General features: G+C 41.8%; 1 protein-coding gene across 1 annotated transcript; it reads right to left on the bottom strand.

Annotated features, from left to right (window-relative positions):
- Window positions 1-230: 230 nt before the first annotated feature.
- On the bottom strand, window positions 231-2,304 carry LOC126614699 (transcriptional activator HAP3-like). The gene is made up of 2 exons (XM_050282356.1): window positions 2,243-2,304; window positions 231-983 (listed from the first exon to the last, which is right to left on the bottom strand). The coding sequence occupies exons 1-2, from the start codon at window positions 2,295-2,297 to the stop codon at window positions 286-288; spliced, it is 753 nt and encodes a 250-aa protein (XP_050138313.1). The 5' UTR covers window positions 2,298-2,304; the 3' UTR covers window positions 231-285.
- Window positions 2,305-20,022: the final 17,718 nt, after the last annotated feature.

The following is a 20,022-nucleotide window of genomic DNA, read 5'->3' as shown; positions in this document are numbered from 1 at the left end:
CGAAAAATCTCTACGAAAATATTTTCTTATATAAGATGCTTACCATAATGAGAATTAAAATTTACAATATTTTCATAAAATTTAAACTCATAAAATTATAAATAAAAAAAGAGACATTGAATACATATGTTGGCATTAAATAGAGTCTAGGGACTAAAATCAATTTTTAATCTTGTATAAGACATTTTTCTAAATTTCATTTTATTTAGGGATTAAAATCTAGTTTTCTATTACTTATTTATTGTTTCTGATAATTAACCAAAGACCTTTCTCTACATGGGCTGATCACTTAGACTGAGCCGACGGATCAAATCCCCCCAGCCAGTTCTGGTCCTCAGCCCCAAAAGACGACGATGACCCGCCTTCACCAGCACCAGTGGAGGAACCACCATCCAAAAACATCTCAATCATCGAAGGGTCAAGCATCGGAGGGCCATGCTGGTCGAAACCTAGAGGAAACTCCTGCACAAAAGGCGGTAGCAGTGGGGGAGGCATCATCGCAACCTGGGGTCCAGCAGGTCCAGAAGGCACAGCAGGGCCATAGTCCATTAGCGGATGCTCCCTGATCATAAACTGAGAGCGGTCTGAATTCTCAGACTCCCGGTAGCGATGGAGGAAAACGTTGAGGGGGTCGGCGTAGTTCTCGAAGCCAAGCTTGCTCATGGCCCAGATGATGTCCTCGGCAGAGACGGTCTTGCGCTGCTCGCGCTGGCTACGCTGGTTGGCTTCAGCAGTTATGAAGGCGATGTACTCAGACACACATTCCTGCACGGTCTCCTTTGCGGCTTCTGTTATTTTTGCATGCGGAGGGAGCACGCGACGCATTATGCGTACCACGTTGGCTGTCGGCATGTATTGATCCTGCACACGAACAACTCGCCGATGGGTACTCTGTGCAGTGTTGTTTCCAGTACTGCCGGTGGCATTGGCAGGGTTGCTGGTGTTTCCGACGGCATTGCCGTCGCCAGAGTTGTTGGATTTTGCTGTGTGCAAGGCGGGAAAATAACAATGAATGTAAGTCAACCAATTAATCACTGTACAGATATGCGCACATATGACTAATATTAATTGAAAATTAATGGGGTATGGAAGGCATGGTTTATATATGGTTATATTATTCAGGGTCACGTAACAGTTCACGAGCTCACATGCCCGTGGTTATGTCATCCAGCGACGGTCTGCGGTCAAGATAACAGGGAAAAGGGTCCAAGTCTTATCAAGAGAAAAGATTCCTCCTTGTCACTCTGTTTTTGTCTGTTTGCTAGTCCACCTAAGCCCAAAACTATAAACTGACACCTCACGCGCTGCATGTCCACGTGCCACCGTGTCTATGAAACGACTCCTTTTAAGAACCGGAAAATTGGGTCCACACTCGAAACGGCGTCCATTCTAAAAAGATTTTTCAATGTGCCCAAACCGTTCTGTGTCCTACTTAATCCCCATTACCACTATTCCAAACTCGTTTCCCAGCTCAAAACCCTATCAATTCCTCAAGGAAGAACCTGCTAAGGGTTTGTAAAGATGAATACTAAAGGCAGACCATGGAACTTTTTTCATATTAATTAGAAACGAATTAAAATCATGCATATACATTTAAGGCCAGTAGAGATATATGTGACTTAGAAATTACAGATCACAAAATAGCCTAATTTGAACCTTATATCCATAAGAGGCTACATAAAACTAACCATATTTTTTAGCAAGCGTTACACTGAAACTAGCTAGCTTAACCTATAACCAAAAAACAAGAAAACTAGCTAGATAGAGCAAAATAATGTTAAAAAGATGGCCCAAAATCCTAATATTATCGAGCGAGAAAAATCGTCCGGAATAATTCTGGCTCAAAATCTTGTCAAAACAATGCAAACTCTAAAGAGATCAGAGGTATATATATGTGATATCAGCACATAAGGAGCTGAGATAAACACAAAATCACATGCAAAACACCGCCAGATGCAGAATCATATGCAAAATCCTTGAGATCCGCCTTCGAACAATATATTTTTGGGAAAAAAAAGGATAAAGGAAGAAAATAAATTTCCTTCTCTAAAGTCTGAAGAGAAATGGACATGCATTGAATAAAAATTCATAAATAATTTAAAATTAATTTAAAATTTTCTGAAAACCACTCTTGTATTTATATACACATATAGATAGGTGTATATATAAAATCATCAAGAAGAAAAACATTAATAAACAAATAAATAAATAAAAGAGAAAATCCAAGTAGAGAGATTTTTACCAGGGTTTGGTGAATTTGCATGCCTGCGAGGAAGACCACCACCCATACGTTCCATTCTGTCACTCCCTTTGTATCTCTCTCTCTCTCCCAACCCTACCCCTCTCTCTGTAATTTGTTTTATGTTTTTTTATTTGTGTCCGTTGAGAGGGCAGAGGTCTAGTCTAGTGAATTTATAGCTAGTAGCCTGCAGGGGTGGAATACATGTGGCGAACCGCCGTTGTGAACGAGAAATTCACATTAGCCACCAAGGCACATATGCTTAGGACCTGGTTTCTCTGCCCTTCCAGTTCCCATACACTCATATTCTCTTATATTTGTGCGGTCACAGTTAAGTTATGTCAACATTTTATATTACTATTACTTTTTGTCTTATTATCCCTATAAAACAAATCAATATAAAATGTTGATGTGGTTTAACCGTGACCACACAAAATAGGAAGGGATAGGAGTGTATGGGAACTGGGAGGTCAGAGAAGCCAGGTCCATATGCTTATGTTTAACGACATTTAAAAATTTAGATTTTAGAGTTATATTTTTGTAAAGTAGCAAATTGGGTAATACTAGAAAGATTAAATTTATAGGCAAAATTTTGTAAACTAAATGATATGTAAATTGATAATTGGATTATTACTTAAGTGTTGATAAACGTGCTCATTCATATTGATGACATATTATTTAGTTCATAAATTTAACTTTCCTAGCATTACCCTTACTAATTTATCCCTGTTATAATGAAGTTTATCATCCCAATGTAATTTGTTTTTGTATTCCCGGAAAAATGTAAAATGTTTTGGGCATATGACCTTGATATTTGATGGTCATGAATCTACACTGTTCTTTTTATTTTCCATTTTGTACTCAGTATAAAAAAATTAAAACATTTAGTTTGATATATTCAGTAAATTTATTTACTAATTCACCGTTTAATGTCAAAAATCGTATCAGGTAAAAATATTTAAGATTCTGTATATTTGTTAATCTCGTTACTGAATATGTCAATTTTTTTTCTTTTTGCTTTGAATGTCCCATATTTATGAATACGACACAGAGAATTTGGCATGTTTTATAGACGGTTTATAATTTCTGCATTTGGATCAATTTCCCATAAATTCTTTCCGACAACGTTTGACGGTTGCTGTGACAGCCCGTCCCTGATTTTAAGAGTTTTTAAAGTTTTAATAAAGGATTTTACAAAAAAAATGCCCTTTGAGGCACGCGCATTATTCGAGGTTAATCGTTGTGTCGTGCCATCTAAGATTTGTTTTCTTGTCATATCCTCGTAGTACTCATCGCTACGGAAGCGTGGGTGCAGACGGTTCGTGATTTGGAGTTATAACGAAAAAGGTTTTAAAGTTTGAAGTTTGGGCATTTTATGAATTTTATTATAAAAATTTGGTATGTCATTTGGATGGCCCAGATTAAAGGAAATCTGAAATGGATGGCTCGGATGTAAGGGAAAGAAAGTAAAAAAATAAAAAGGAAGGTTTTGTGTGTGTATGTGTGTGTGCGTGACTGGTGAAAAAGAAGAAAAGATTGGGCAAAACTGCCCAACCAGAGGAAGAGAGCAGGAGCTCCGGGAGAGAAAGGGAGAGAGCTGGGCTAATGGGGAGAAGAGAGAAAAGTTTATGGCCAATCAGAGAAGGGCAAAGGAGGAAAGGAGAGGGCGAGAAGCGGAGGAAGAAGAACAGAAATGGGTTTTCAACCCATGACCCGCGCGACCCGGTGGGTTTTCCACCCCTTTTCGTCGAAATTTCTTCATTTTTCCGGTGAGTTACTTCAAACCATCACTTGGAAAACCCTCTACGATCTTCCCTCTTCCTATTACACCCCAAAAATCAAAGAATTTGGCCTTGAAATTGGATGAAACCGTACGGTGTGTGCGGTGGCTTAGTGTACAAATTCTTCAAATCTTGAAACATTTTCTTTCAATTACTAAAACCATTATCATCCCCTTAGGACCTGAAACAAAGCCCAAGCATTAATTGGAGCATTGGAGTGGTTTTGGAGGTCGAATTGAAAACACCCATTTCTAGGGTTCTTCACGGGTTTTATGAAATTGGAGCATTTCCAGGCCAAATTAGCCTTGGCCTCAGGTATAAAGTTTACTCTACTCATTGAGATCTTCATTTCTGTAAATTTTGGTAATTTTTGGAGATAGTTGGATTTTCCGCCGAGCCGGGGCGGCCGATCGCCACCCACGGCGGCTCATGCGGCGCGTGGCCAGTGGCCCGCCAATGTCATTCTTAGCATGTGTTTAATGTTCTAGGTTCAGTTTTGATAATTGATTGACGTAAATTGAGTAATTGAACCTAAGTTCGTTACGATTCATGATTAGGCCAAAAAGGTGAATCGACGATCCAACCGTCGGATCGTCACCAAACTTTGATACGTAGTAGTACGTAATATTCGAGAATTATAGGAACTTACGGATTGGGAATCCGATTTACGGATCTTCCGGAATTGGAGTTGTAAGTTCATAAAATAGAATGTTAACCGTCACTTGGTTTTGACAATTGACGAAGATCCGACTGTTGGATGGTAAGGAAATTTTAGGATGTTGTTCTAGTAGTATATTGTGGACCTTTGGAAGTTATGGATTGGAAATCTGAGTTGCAGATCTTCCGGATCGAACTACGTAGTGACGTGTTTTATATAAGTTATATTTTCTATCGATATGATTATGAGGTTTGATTTGACGATTGTTCTAGGCACCGATCGTCATGAAGCCTTGATGGGTTGTGCTAGGGAGTTGTAGGGCGAACTCCAGGTGAGTGGGCAGTTTTGTTTTCCATATATACCTATATAAATGAGATTTTTTTCTCAGGAAATCAATTTAAGTGAAATGTGATACGAAATGCAATATGAAATGCCATGCAAAATATATGCCTAATTATTTATGCATTAGTAATTGCATACATGCATGATTGGTGTTGCGGACGCATAGGTAAGTGTCAGGTAAGTTCATAAATTAAATTATGTAATTGTTGAGTTGATATGATTGAAAGCTCATAAACCTGCACTAGGGTGATTATGATTTAGTAGAGATGATTCAGGCCTGTATATATATATAGTCACCCCCGCACCATATGCTCACAATTGGATCCAATTTAGGTGCCCAGTCTTGTCGTATAGACCACTAGAGGTGGTTCCGATTCGTAGGTGACTAGCGATTTATCGCATAGCTATCAGGGGAGGATAGCGTGAGCATAACTATATTCACCCAGTCGTACAGACCTTTTCAGGGGTTCCGACTCGTGTGCAGTGTAGTGCCGTAAAGGTCACTTGCGATGACTCCGGCTAGATAAGATTGATGAGATTGATTATGAGCTATAGATTCAGCCGTATAGGCCACTATAAGTGGATCCGGTTGACATATTATTTTGCATGATTTACTTATATGATTTGATGAGATATATATTTTGGTATGGCATATAATTCACATATCACTACTTCTGAGTATGGTTTTGAGACAAGTATACGTATTACATATTTCTAGGAAAGTATACGGGTTTTACAGCGAGGGGTTAGCGTTTTGATAATGAGATGATTTTCGAAAAACTTTGTTTTACTGACCCACTCAACTTTGTTTTGCGCCCCTCCAGGTTCAAGATAGCAGAGCTTTGGTGGCCACGAGGAATCCAACGGTGTTCTGATAGAATTCACAAAAGTAGGACTCACCCTCGGGTGTTACATCTTAGTAATTGTATCTTTAAAGCTTCCGAACTGTGTAAATGGTTACGTCACTCTCACGTGACGGTCAGCATGTCCTCCTTCGGGATGAGGTGTGTCAGTTGGTATCAGAGCCTAGGTTGCAGTCCTGGACATCTTGAGAATTCCGTAGTGTCTTCTGTCAGAACTTTACCGCCTCGTAGATAGCCACTTTGTTCAGATGAGCTTAGTTTCCCCGATTTAACTTAGTTATGGGAAACTACTACTAATGTGATTCAGTCAGTTATCCGTCCTTCCCAAAGGACTCATTTTGAGAATGGTTATAAGTTGAATCTGAATCACTTTATAGAAATGAAAGACCGAAAGGAGCAGATCGATGGCTTAATCATTTGGAAAAGGCGTTTCAGATTCTGCAAGTTAAGGAAATCTTTCTTTTGAAAGGTAGGTCGAGATGACTACCTAGTTTCTGAGTATTGAAATTGCATCCTGGTGGAGATAGGAGTCTTATACGATGTCACCGGAGGAAACAGCTGAATGAGAATTGTTTAAAGAGTTGTTTAAGAAAAGGTTTATTCCTCCGACATATATGGACGGTAAGAAACAAGAGTTTACAATTTGAGACAAGGAAAAGAATGAGAATCAAAGGAAAGATGACCAAGGTAAAGGTCATGTGTCTCAAGAACCTCGCAAGACTTAGAGCTTCAAAAGAAGTGGAGTTAATCCTAGTTCTGCCAGCAGAGGTTTTAGTACCATTGGTCAGATGCGAGGTGGTAGATTTACTGGAGATCCTAGATTACAGAGGCGAGGTGACTCTGGAAGAGGAAATGTACCTTTGTGCCGTAAGTGCAATAGCATACACTTTGGAGAGTGTAGACGAGAAAGCAGAGGATACTTTACATGTGGACAAATGGGACATGTAGCCACTAATGATATTATGGATCTTGAAGATGATTAAAACATCGAAGCATTTCTCAACACCCGTGGACCTCAATTTGTGTATCATGCATGAAATTTACTGCTCAAGACCCGTCAAGAATGATTCTCGAGTGGAAGACAAAAATAAGCTTCAAGTCTTTAACATGTACATTCTCTTAAAATTTCATGTACTAAACTAGTATTTACGATTTCACACTTTAATTATAATGCAGTTTGACTCTAATATGATTTACTGTCATTAATAAAGTTTTGTGTTAATTAAGTTCTGTCCAAATTTGGGGTATGTTTTTTTTACATATATCTAGATTCATGTGTGGGTAGAATTTTTCACATTCCACCATAACTAGATTCGTCTACCATAAAAGTTCAAAGGAAATTACGTACAGGTCTAAGTTTTATAATAACTATTGTATCTATATTTATGTATTTGAATTGTGTACATTGGCAAATTTGAATTCAAGTATCGCCTCTCTTACTCTTAATCCACAACCACACAACAAGTTCACCCTGCTGCCTCTGTGTCCCATCACCATGAACTTTAGCCATTTGTGTCCCCATTTCGTTTCTTCACCCTCATCTTTCACACCTATTCACACACACCCACAAAAAAAAAAAAAACCCCCAATTCCATAAGTCAAATTCTTCTTGCTTTTTCGTTTCTTGAATTCCAAGTAATTAATTTGATGGCAAATGCCGAGACCTTGAGACAACCACAGAGAATGTACAGCCAATGCGGCATCATTTTCTGTTACTTGATCGAGGTTTGGAACATCAGAGATATGAACAGCCTTGAGAGCTGTTTGTACCATACTTGACCAATCCTGAAACTACCGAGCACCGGTCAACGTTATACCGTGAAGGACCCAAAAGAGTTTCCCTCCAACCAGGAGGCCAATCACAGCACGTGTCGACATCAGAAGCCAATCCTAGCGCGACACGTGTCAACATCGGAAGCCAATCACAACACGACACGTGTCAATGTCAGAACAAAGCTAGAAACTTTCTTCTATAAAAGGAGATCATTCTCCCACAATATTTCCAAATGTCATTTGTACTAAATCATTCACTAGTACTCACTAAAGGAGAGCTTGAACCTATGTACTTGTGTAAACCCTTCACAATTAATGAGAACTCCTCTACTCCATGGACGTAGCCAATCTGGGTGAACCACGTACATCTTGTGTTTGCTTCCCTGTCTCTATCCATTTGCATACTTATCCACACTAGTGACCGGAGCAATCTAGCGAAGGTCACAAACTTAACACTTTTTGTTGTACCAAAGTCCCCACTGATTTTGTGCATCAACATTTGGCGCCGTCTGTGGGAACGACACTTATTCCCACTCTCTTCAGCTTTGTTAAGCTGGTTTCCACCATTCGTACACTCTCTTTTGACCAGGCATCCCTCTCCAACATGGGGAGCGAAGGAAGCCACAACATGCAGAACGACACCCCCTTGCACCTAGTGCGAAGCAACGAAAGAAGGAACAAAAGAAGTTTGCTCTTCAGGCTAAAGTCGATGAGCTGGAGGCTCAGAACAACAAGATAGCGATGAAGAATGAGATTCTCCAAGAGCAGTATGAGAAAGTCTTCGAGATGCTCCACGAGGCTAGATATACTAAAACACACGAGCTCATCACCCCTGTGGAAGTCAACCATCAACTGGATGCCCCCCAACACGGAGGGTCATTTGCCCTCGACACGAGTATTCCTGTTGAGGAGCGAACTACTCATCGAAATGGCGACCAACATGAGACTTCTCTCAACCCACCTACTTCGACCCGAAGCAGGAGGAGTGGAGAAAGACACCTCCTTACAGAAGGAGTGAAAGGATCGAAAGCTGTTTTTCGCGACTATCGAGACTTCATAAAGCAACGTCGAGACAATCTCATCCATGTAAGCTGGAAGATCAATGACCCAAGGGTATCTGAAAGACTCGGTCCCCTCCCATATACCAGGCCTGCTACCAATTTGAGGAAAGGGCAACAAGTCTTAGAGAAACACGAAGGTATAGGGGACTCAAAGATGTTCCGACAGACATACCTTGGAAGTCAGTACGGCGAGTCTAAGGAAAAATCACATGCTCTTGATCAAACCTTCCTACTTCCAATAGGAGATGGAGATTTACGAAAGAAAGCTCCAGTGGTACATGACTCCACTCAGGACCCTCTTGTCTTACAGCTTCTTAAGGAAGTAAACAAGTTGAAGGCCGAACGACAAGCTGAGATACCTGATTGGAACCAACCTAGGCCTGGCCTTCTTACAAGGAGGATCCTCGACACCCCTTCCAAGAAAAAACAAAGCAGAAGCTTGGCTTGCAACTATATACTGGAAAGGAGGACCCGATTGAACACCTTAGCCTCTTTGAGGCCACCATGGCATACCGGATGCACACCGACGAAGAGATATGTCTTCTCTTCCCCTCCACCCTCTCTGGCGGAGCTCTAAACTGGTATTGCTGTCTTCCACCTGAGACGGTAGACTCATTTGAGGAATTGAAGAAACTGTTTGTTTCTCAACACATTTTCTAGACTGATCGCTTGCACTCTGCGGATGACTTATACACTATTCACCAAAAGCCAGACGAGTCATTACGTATGTATGCTGGCCGCTTCAACCATGAGTATTCCCGTTGTGCCAAGGCAGACGATAAGACTGCCCTCAAAGCCTTCACGGCAGGCCTACATGACTATTTCTTTAAGTACATGATCAATGCCAACACTTGGAAGACTTACTCTTAGGTGATGGCGCAGGCTTATAACCATGTTTCTGCTGAGGCAAGGACATACCAAGAGAAACCCCCAATAACCATCCCCTATCAACAAGTGGGAAGTGGAAACCAGACACACCCAAATGAGAAGACCTCAACCTTTCAAACAGCAGCAGTGCCTCCCCCTACCTTACTTAATACTTTGCCAAGTCAACAAACATATCAATCTCAAGGCAAAAGGAAAGATTTCCATCCTCACCAGTCTCATTTTAGTAAAATGAGTAAGGGACACTACCGCGATAACCAAGGGTATCGCCACGATAATCCCCGACCCCCGGCAGTCAACACAGTAGATCAAGCACGTGTCAGGACAGACCCTACCCCGAGGTATGGGGCATACACACCCTTGAACGCCACATGCGTGGCCATTTACCCCAGCATAGCACACTTGATACCGAAGCCAAAGTCGAGGCATCCGGATTACAAGCCCACGAAGAACACGGGCACGTTTTGCTGCTACCACGAGCATAACGGCCATGACGGCGAGAAGTGTATCACCCTTCGTGATCATATTAAAGCTTTGGCACGTGAAGGAAAAATTGATCAATTCTTCCTTCACCCTCCAAGGGGTAACCGTAACCAACGCCAGGTGAATATGATATATTCCATAAGTGGTGGCACACCTATATCTAAATCTTCCAACATGGCCATGAAAAATAGTGAAGGAGCTTTAAGGTCTGGCCACCAAGTGTTTCACGTGGAAGACATCAGGGGAGGCAAGTATCAAAAGCCTAACTGGGATTCAATATATTTCTACCCTGAGGAAGAAAAAAGTATCATCTACCCTCACAACAACCCACTGATCGTGGAAGCTCACATAGCCAACTTTGAAGTACGACGAATCCTGGTAGACACGGGGGCTTCGGTCAATATCATGTTTGTTGAAGCTTTCAGGGCACTTAATGTAGCTGAACACTTGCTCGATTGCTCTATTTCTCCTCTGATAAGCTTCTCCGGTGATATCGTGCAACCTTTGGGGAGCATACACTTACATTTCACCATTGGTACAGGCCCTTACACAGCTACCATTACCACTAACTTCCTGGTGGTTGATTGCCCAACAGCATACAATGTCATCTTCGGACGCACAGGCATCAATGATCTCAAGGCCATGGTATCCACACATATGTTGTTGATGAAATTTCCAATCCCCTATGGCAATGGTTACATCATAAAAGATCAACTTAGTGCACGATCATGTTACAACACTTCGGTCAAGCAACAACACCTGCCTGTGCCCAAGGAAACCCTTTCTATACATGACCAAGTCATAAAGACCAGCCCAGACGAAGCCAACTTGGATCTTCACGGTGGCAACAGTCAACCCGACGATCCTCGAGATGACTCTTTCACCCAGCAAACACAACCTGCTGAAGAGTTGGAGAAGGTCTATATCTCAAAAGATTATCCGGATCGCATGGTGAAGATTGGCACCACCTTGTCACCACCCATTCGGTTAGCATTGATCTCTTTTTTGCAAGAGACCACTGAGGTCTTCGCCTGGTCATACGAGGACATGCTAGGCATATCTCCCGATATCATCTGTCATCGCTTAAGTATTGACCCTAAGACCAAGCCAGTGAGACAGAAGCGAAAACCTTATGACGCTGAACGGTATGAGGCAATGAAGGCAGAAGTTGAAAAACTCAAAGGCATAGGCTTCGTCTGCGAAGTCAATTATCCAATGTGGGTAGTAAATGTGGTCCTTGTTAAGAAGAATTCGACCAAGGAAAGTCTCCTGCTCCAAAAGGTCTTGTGGAGAATGTGTGTCGATTACACCGACTTAAACAAAGGATGCCAGAAGGATAGCTTTCCTCTTCCTCTCATAGACAGACTTATAGACTCTACGACAGGGTGTGAACTCTTGAGCTTCATGGATGCTTACTCAGGATACAACCAAATCCTCATGAACCCTTCGGACCAAGAACACACAGCCTTCACTACTGACAAGGGTATATTGCTATAAAGTCATGCCTTTCGGCCTAAAGAATGCAGGAGCGACTTATCAGAGACTGGTTAATTCAATGTTCGCCGAACAGATTGGGAAGAGTATGGAAGTTTACGTTGATGATATACTAGTCAAGAGTAAACATGCTGACCAACACATCACCAACCTATCTTAAACTTTCACCATTCTGAAGAGGTATCGAATGAGGTTGAACCCCAACAAATGTGCCTTCGACGTAAGCTCTGGTAAATTCTTAGGCTTCATGATAAGCCAACGAGGCATTGAGGCTAATCCCGAGAAGATCAAAGCAATCCTCGACATGAAGGAACCGGTAACTTCAAAAGACATCCAGAGCCTTACTGGCAAGGTGGCAGCCTTAACTAGGTTCATCTCTAAAGCCACAGACAGATGTGCTATTTTCTTCAAAGCACTTAAGGGAAGTAAGAAGTACATTACATAGACTGATGAATGTGCCGAGGCATTCAAGAACCTCAAAGACTACATGAGTAAAGCCCCTCTGCTCTCTAAACCTGAGGTTGGTGACACTCTCATTATCTATATGTCGGTCTCGGCTTCAGCAGTAAGTTCTGTTCTCATTCGAAATGATGGTAATGTCGAATGACCTGTCTACTACGCTAGCAAGGCCTTTGCTAGGCCTTACAAGATGCGGAGACACGATACTCCAACATTGAGAAATTGGCTCTAGCATTGGTCATGTCTGCTCGAAAACTTCGCCCTTACTTCCAAGCACACTCCATCATCGTGCTTAACAATCATCCTTTTCGACAGATACTCTAAAGTTCTGACACTTCTGGGCGAATGATCAAATGGGCAATAGCATTGGGTGAGTTTGACATCTCCTACCAACCAAGGCCAGCTGAGAAAGGCCAAGCAGTGGCAGACTTCATCGCCGACTTCACATATCCTGTTGACATTGTTTCTACGCCTAAAGAAGTGGTTTCATTACCCTCAGAAGCTCAGAAAATAGAACCAACAGCCCCAACATGGAGTCTATATGTTGATGGCTCGTCCAACCGACAGGGTTGTGGAGCAGGACTAGTCCTTACGACCCCTGACAAAGTGGCGATGGGGTATGCTCTTCGTTTCAAATTCAAGGCGTCGAACAATGAGGCCGAATATGAAGCCCTCCTAGCAGGTTTACGTTTGGCCAAACATCTTGGGGTTAAACTAATTGATATCTTCAGTGACTCCCAATTGGTGGTTAACCAGGTCACCAACAACTTTGACACTAAGGATAGCTCCATGGCAGCATATCTGGCACAAACACAATTGTTGCTCAAGCACTTCCACTACCAGATCACCCAAATTCCTCAAGCGGCAAACAGTCATGCAAATGCTTTGGCTCGCCTCGCCTCAACGGTGGAAGATAAGATTGGGAGAAAAATTCAGGTTGAATTGTTGGCAGCACCAAGCACCATGGCTGCGGAAGTGTGCAACTTACAACATGGGGATAGTTGGATTACCCCGATTTATAGATTCCTTGCTCATGGCACCCTTCTAAATGACAAAGTTCAAGCTAAGCAGATTCGATACAAGGCTACCCGTTACTTGATCATTAATGACCAACTCTACAAGCGGGGTTTTAACCTACCATACCTAAGATGTCTTACGCCCGCAAAGGCGGAAACTGTCCTTCGGGAAATACATGAAGGAGTCTGCGGTGATCATGCTGGATCTCAATCCCTAGCATACAAGGTTTTTGGCCAAGGATATTACTAGCCAACACTTCACCAAGATGCCATCAGAATATCCCGCTCATGTGATAAGTGTCAACGCTACGCAACTATTTCTCACTCCCCTCCCACGCCGCTCACTCCTATGATCAGCCCTTGGCCCTTCGCCTAATGGGGACTTGATTTGATCGACCCAATGCCTGCATGGAAGGGCAAGGTCCGTTATGCAATCATTGCAGTTGAGTACTTCACAAAGTGGGCCGAAGTAGAACACTTGGCAACCATTATTGAGGCAAAAATAGAAGACTTCGTATGGAAGAACATCCTTTGCAGATTCGACATTCCCAATGCAATAGTCACTGACAACGGGCGACAGTTCGACAACAATAAGTTCAGGATGTTCTGCTCTAAGTTCAACATCAACTTATGTTTTGCCTCCCCAGCTCATCCCCAGTCTAATAGACAAGTTGAAGCCATCAACAAAATAATCAAGCGAACTTTGAAAACCAGCTTGGACAAGGCTAAAGGTTGTTGGCTAGAATTTGTACCCCAAGTTCTTTGGTCATACCACACTTCGTATCGAACGTCAATAGGAGAAACCTCATTCTCACTTGCTTTTGGTACAGAGGCAGTTGTCCCAGTTGAGCTTGAGTAAGCAACGTTCCGAGTCCAGAACTACGTGTAAAGCGAAAATGACAAACAACTTACCCTCAACTTAGATCTAGTCGAGGAACACAGAAACCAAGCTCACTTGAGGAATGTCGCTTACAAGCAGTACATCTCCAACTACTATGACTCAAGGGTCAAACCTCGTTCTTTCAAAGTGGGGGACTGGGTATTGAAGAAAAGATTACTCTGCGACAGAGTCCCGAGTGAAGGAACACTTAGTCCAAACTGGGATGGACCGTTTGAAGTTGTTGGCATCAGTCGCCCTGGCTCCTACAAGCTTAGAAGCTCCGATGGTAAGACCCTTGGCCATCCATGGAACGCTGATCACTTGAAGTACTATTACAAGTAAACTCACATTGTACAAGTGTTAAGCTGCAGCCATTCGGCATCCAATGTAACGAAGACTATTTGGCATGAATTCAATAAAGAGGTGATTTAAACAACTCGGTCCTAATCCTCTTACATTCCTAGCAATGAAACACTCGGGTTCAAAGCTTCAACATGAATGCTTCCAACATGAAACAAAGTCTAAGTATATGTCAACAAGACTATACAAATAAACGAACAGCTTCACAGTATATTCGTTCAATCATACATTCCAACACATTCATACATAAGCCAACTGTGCTTTGAAAGGGTTCAACATACTTTGTGTCATTTGACACTTGCTACAATGTGCCTCGACACCTTGCCCTTATTCTCACCAACCAGGTGATGAAATGTGAAGAATGAAGTCATCTTCATGCCACCAACTAGGTGATGAAATGTACAACTCGTACTCTCATTCATGTCACCAACCAGGTGATGAAATGTACAACCCGTACTCTAATATCATTTGACAACTTGCCACTCATGCCACCAACAAGGTGAAGAAGGAACTTATCTTCATGCCACCAACCAGGTGATGAACTGTACAACCTGTACTCTCCTTCATGCCACCAACCAGGTGATGAAATGTACAACCCGTACTCTAATATCATTTGGCAACTTGCCATTCATGCTATTAACCAGGTGAAGAAGGAACTCATCTTTGTGCCACCAACCAGGTGATGAAATGTGATGAAGGAACTCACATTCGTACCACCAACCAAGTGATGAAAGTAACTCACCATTCATTCCACCTACCACAAGACGAGTGGTACAACTTGTACATGTGAACTCCTAGCATTCACAAATAATCAAAAACCCTCAAGCTTGACAACTTAACTAGGGGAGCACTTATGCCCAACAAGAGTTATAGTCACCAACAAAGTCTTATTATAAGCCAACAATAACTTCAGTGCATGGCATACGAAGATCAAGCTATTCTGCCCTGCTGCATCTGTTTCAGACATTTCTCCTCTGTAACAATGCAAACACTACAACTCGTAGAAAGCTTCACACACTCTTGATCAAGACAGTGTGAAGCAAAACCAAGTTATGGTGCCAACAAGAGCTTCATCAAAGGAGTTCAACCACAACCCGTACAAAAGCTTCACACACTCTTGATCAAGACAGTGTGAAGCAAAACCAATTTATGGTGCCAACAAGAGCTTCATCAATGGAGGGCAACCAGAATTCTCAAAAACTTCAGACACTCTTGATCAAGACAGTGTGAAGCAAAACCAATTTATGGTGCCAACAAGAGCTTCATCAATGGAGGGTAACCACAATTCTCAAAAGCTTCACACACTCTTGATCAAGACTATGGTGCCAACAAGAGCTTCATCAATGGAGGGCAAACATAATTCTCAAAAGCTTCACACACTCTTGATCAAGACAGTGTGATGCAAAACCAATTTATGGTGCCAACAAAAGCTTCATCAATGGAGGGCAACCACAATTCTCAAAAGCTTCACACACTCTTGATTAAGACAGTGTGAAGCAAAACCAATTTATGGTGCCAACAAGAGCTTCATCAAAGGAGTTCAACCACAATTCTCAAAAGCTTCACTTACTCTTAATCAAGACAGTGTGAAGCAAAACCAATTTATGGTGCCAACAAGAGCTTCATCAATGGAGGGCAACCACAATTCTCAAAAGCTTAACACACTCTTGATAAAGACAGTGTGAAGCAAAACCAATTTATGGTGCCAACAAAAGCTTCATCAATGAAGGGTAACTACAACTCGTAGAAAGCTTCACACTCTTGATCAAGATTGTTCGAAGCAAATTCAATTTATATGGTTCATCCAAACCTTCGACTAATAGAAGGTGTGGCTTGCATCACAATCTCTTGCTCAACAGTGTGGAAGCAAAATTTGTATATGTTGTCTCTCCCACATTTTTAAATTTCTAGTTTCTCAAAAAAAAAAAAAAAAGGGAAATTCTACAAAGCTTCATCAATGGAGGACAACTACAAATTCTCAAAAGCTTCACACTATCTTGATCAAGATAGTGTGAAGCAAAATCAATTCATGGTACCCAACAAAAGCTTTACCGACAAAGCTTCAACACAAAAGCTTCACCTACAAAAACTTCACCCACAAAAGCTTCACCTACAAAAACTTCACCCACAAAAGCTTCACCCACAAAAGCTTCATCCACAAAAGCTTCACCTACAAAGCTTCAACACAAAAGCTTCACACACTCTTGATCAAGATAGTGTGAAGCAAAATCAATTCATGTTACCCAACAAAGCTTCAACCTCAAAGTTTCACCTACAAAGCTTCAACACCAAAGCTTCACCTACAAAGCTTAAATATATATATATTCGAAAATTCGAAAATTCAAAATATATATATATATATATATATATATATGAAGGAGGAGTTTTAGGCTACCACTTAGAAAGGAAAATGGTGAAGTTTTGTTACTTTAGAAACTTGGCTACTAGCAAGACACCTCCTTCGTCAACTCCCTCGACCGGAGACTTGGGGGACTCCTACCATATGCTACTGCACCTTGATACTCGTAAGTCTCACGACCACTCAGTGACTTGGATTTTTCAAGTCTCCAACCAAGAAGTTTTCCTCACTCGGGAAATTAAGGGAGTACTACCTCAACATACATGCTTCACTCACAAAGCTTCAACATACAAGCTTCAATAAAAGAAAAAATTCAAAGAACTTAGTGAAGAAAGCTTTGGTGTATTTAACACAATACGTTAAAATGAAGCAAAACTTATTTATTGATATCTCCAATAAGTTACAAATATGTACATATACATGAATCAAAATAAACAAACAAGAGGGAGCCTTCACAAAGGTTGCTCAGGAGAAGTCTCAGCAGTCGGCAGAGCCCCAGAAAAAGTAGGCACCGGAGGGTGATCATTCGGAGCCTCAGTACTGGACATAACCCCAGAAAGAGGAGGCATCGGAGGTTGATCATTTGGAGCTTCATTACGCGGTACAGCCCTAGAAGACGAAGGTAATAAATGCCTTTGGAACAAACCCACAAACCTTTGATGATTAAGTAAAATCTGACCATCAAATTCCTGCATCTGGTCAAGCTTCCTTTTCATGTTTGTAGCATAGTCATATGCAAGCCTGTGCAACTGTTTATTCTCATGCTTGAGCCCTCTAATCTCTTGTTTGAGACTTATCACTTCAGCCGCCAATGATTCAACTTGGCGCGTTCGAGCAAATAGGCGTTGTGCCATATTAGACACAGAACCTGCACACTAAACACTGAGAACCAGAGAATCCTTAACAGCCAACTCATCAGACCGTTTGGAAAGTAGTCTGTTATCTTTGGGAGTGAGAAGGTTCCTGGCCACCACCGCAGCGGTCATATCATTCTTCATCACAGAGTCCCTAACGGTAAGAGGACCAGTAGGGGATAAGAAAGATGGGCGCCATATGTTGTCTTGAGGAGGCATGGTTGCCTCTTCACCAAAGTTCAAGTCAAAACGACGGTCGGATGGGCCATACATTTTTAGAAATGATGAAGGAGAAATGAGGTCCAATAAATCTCTGAAGTACAAAAATAAAGGGAAAATTCCTACAAGCAATAACTCTCTGAACGTACTTCTTGCACACAATTGGTGCCCTTATAAAAGAAAAGGCAGCAGGGCCGTTTGTTCAAAAATCAAAGAGGCATCACTCTTCGGATTTCGAGAAGCAGATTTTTCTGCTTAAAATATGTCGACAATCCCCACACGCAACATCAGCTCCTCGGGTACCATAGATAACTTTGCCAAAGATCTCTAACAAAGTTTAGACACATAAATTTTGAAGGTCCAGCTACCCTACTATTACCCACAAGGGTAAGGGAACAGCACCACTGCTTGATAACTGGAAAGTCTCTATGTGTGTCAACCTCCGTGCTCCGTGGCAAGGCAGACTGGCAAAAATGCCCAACCTTTACTCACATTCAAGAAAACACTCATAACAAGATTGCTTGCTCAAAAATCGAAGAGGCACCGCTCTCCGAATCTTAAGAGCCAGACTCTCAACAGGATTACTTGCTCAAAATCAAAGAGGCACCGCCCTCCGAATCTCGAGAGCCAGACTCCCAACAGAATTACTTTCTCAAAAATTGAAGAGGCACCGCTCTCTGAATCTCAAGAGCCAGACTCCCAACAAGATTACTTTCTAAAAAATCGAAGAGGCACCGCTCTCCGAATCTCAAGAGCCAGACTCCCAACAAGATTAATTTCTCAAAAATCGAAGAGGCACCGCTTTCCGAATCTCAAGAGCCAGACTCCCAACAGGATTGCTTTCTCAAAAATCAAAGAGGCACCGTTCTTCGAATCTCGAGAGCCAGATCCCCAACAGAATTGCTTGTTCGAAAACCGAAGAGGCATTGCTCTTTGAACTTCGAGAGCTAGATTTCCTTGGATAAAGCTTGTCTGCAATCTTCACACGCAACATCAGCTTTCCAGATACCACAGACCACTTTTTCAAAGTGCTTTGACAAAGTTAAAACACTCGAATCTTGCAGCTCCCACTACATTGCTATGACCGAGAAGGGTAAAGGAACATCGTTACCACTCGCTGTTGGGACAATTCCTATATATGCTCAACTTTTCTTCACATCCGAGAGGGCACTCTCAGCAGAGTCTCTCGAAATACTCAGCTTTCTTCCCCCCCACCAATAATACCTATGCAAACCAGCCACACCAAAGCAAGAGTATCTCATATCATCAGGGTTAAAAACAAGAGTATCCCATATCATGCTTTTTCCCTGTCTTTTCCTTTGCCTTTGTTCTTACCTGCAAGACAAGGAGAAAGAGAGCAATCAGTCAGCACTTGGAATCAAGCTTCCAGTCAGGAACTGACTGCCTGGAACCCCTTGCCTGATTACTTACCGGGCTCTCGAGTACTTATCTTCAACATCTTATGCTTTCAGAGAAGATACCACATCTGCCTGAGGAACATATAGGGTAAGTGAGAAGGATACAAGGAAGCATGTGGACACAAGCGTAACAAAACACGTGCCAATACATCCACTACTTTATCAACGGCAAAAGTATCCCATATCATCAGGGTTGAACGTACTCTAGATTTGATGGACTTGTTTTGACCCTCAAATTCTTAAGTCGACCTTATACTCTAGAGGAAACCAGAAAACCCTCCAGCCTAGTTCAAGAATAAGCCTGTGGAAAGTTACTTCTTCAAAAGCAAAAGTATCTCATATCATATCTTCTCCTTTTTCTTCTCTTTATCCTTCTTGCTGCCTGTAAGATAGGGAGAAGTTAAAATAAATCCACATATTGAATTGGGTTTATGGGGGTATATTAGGTATTAAATTTGGGTTTAGAGAGATATTAATAGTTTAGTTAAAAATCAAATGGATGCAAAGAGTAAGTTGGGTGTAGAAATATGTTAGATGAGTTTAAATAAAATTTTCCTATCACTTTTTGTATACCAACGATGCCAAGTTAGGGTTAGGGTTTTTGAAAGTGACAAGTTGTCAATTGTTTATACCATACTTAGAGCATCCGTATTTAGACCTCGTATAAATACTCGGGGGACTCAAATGTAATTATGTAATAAATGAAGGGGCAAATATGTAAAAAATTGAGGAGCCCTTAGTCTATAAAAGGGCCTTCTCACCCTCACAATGAGAGAATCTCATCCTCACATACAAAGCTCTCACCCTCACAATCCTCTCACAAACAGAGAAATACAATATCAGTGTGGACGTAGCCCAAACATTGGGGTGAACCACGA

Source organism: Malus sylvestris, chromosome 3 (genome assembly GCF_916048215.2).
Source record: "Malus sylvestris chromosome 3, drMalSylv7.2, whole genome shotgun sequence".
NCBI lineage: Eukaryota > Viridiplantae > Streptophyta > Magnoliopsida > Rosales > Rosaceae > Malus > Malus sylvestris.
Note: the sequence above shows the minus strand (reverse complement) of the source record. Positions and strands in the feature narration are given on the sequence as shown.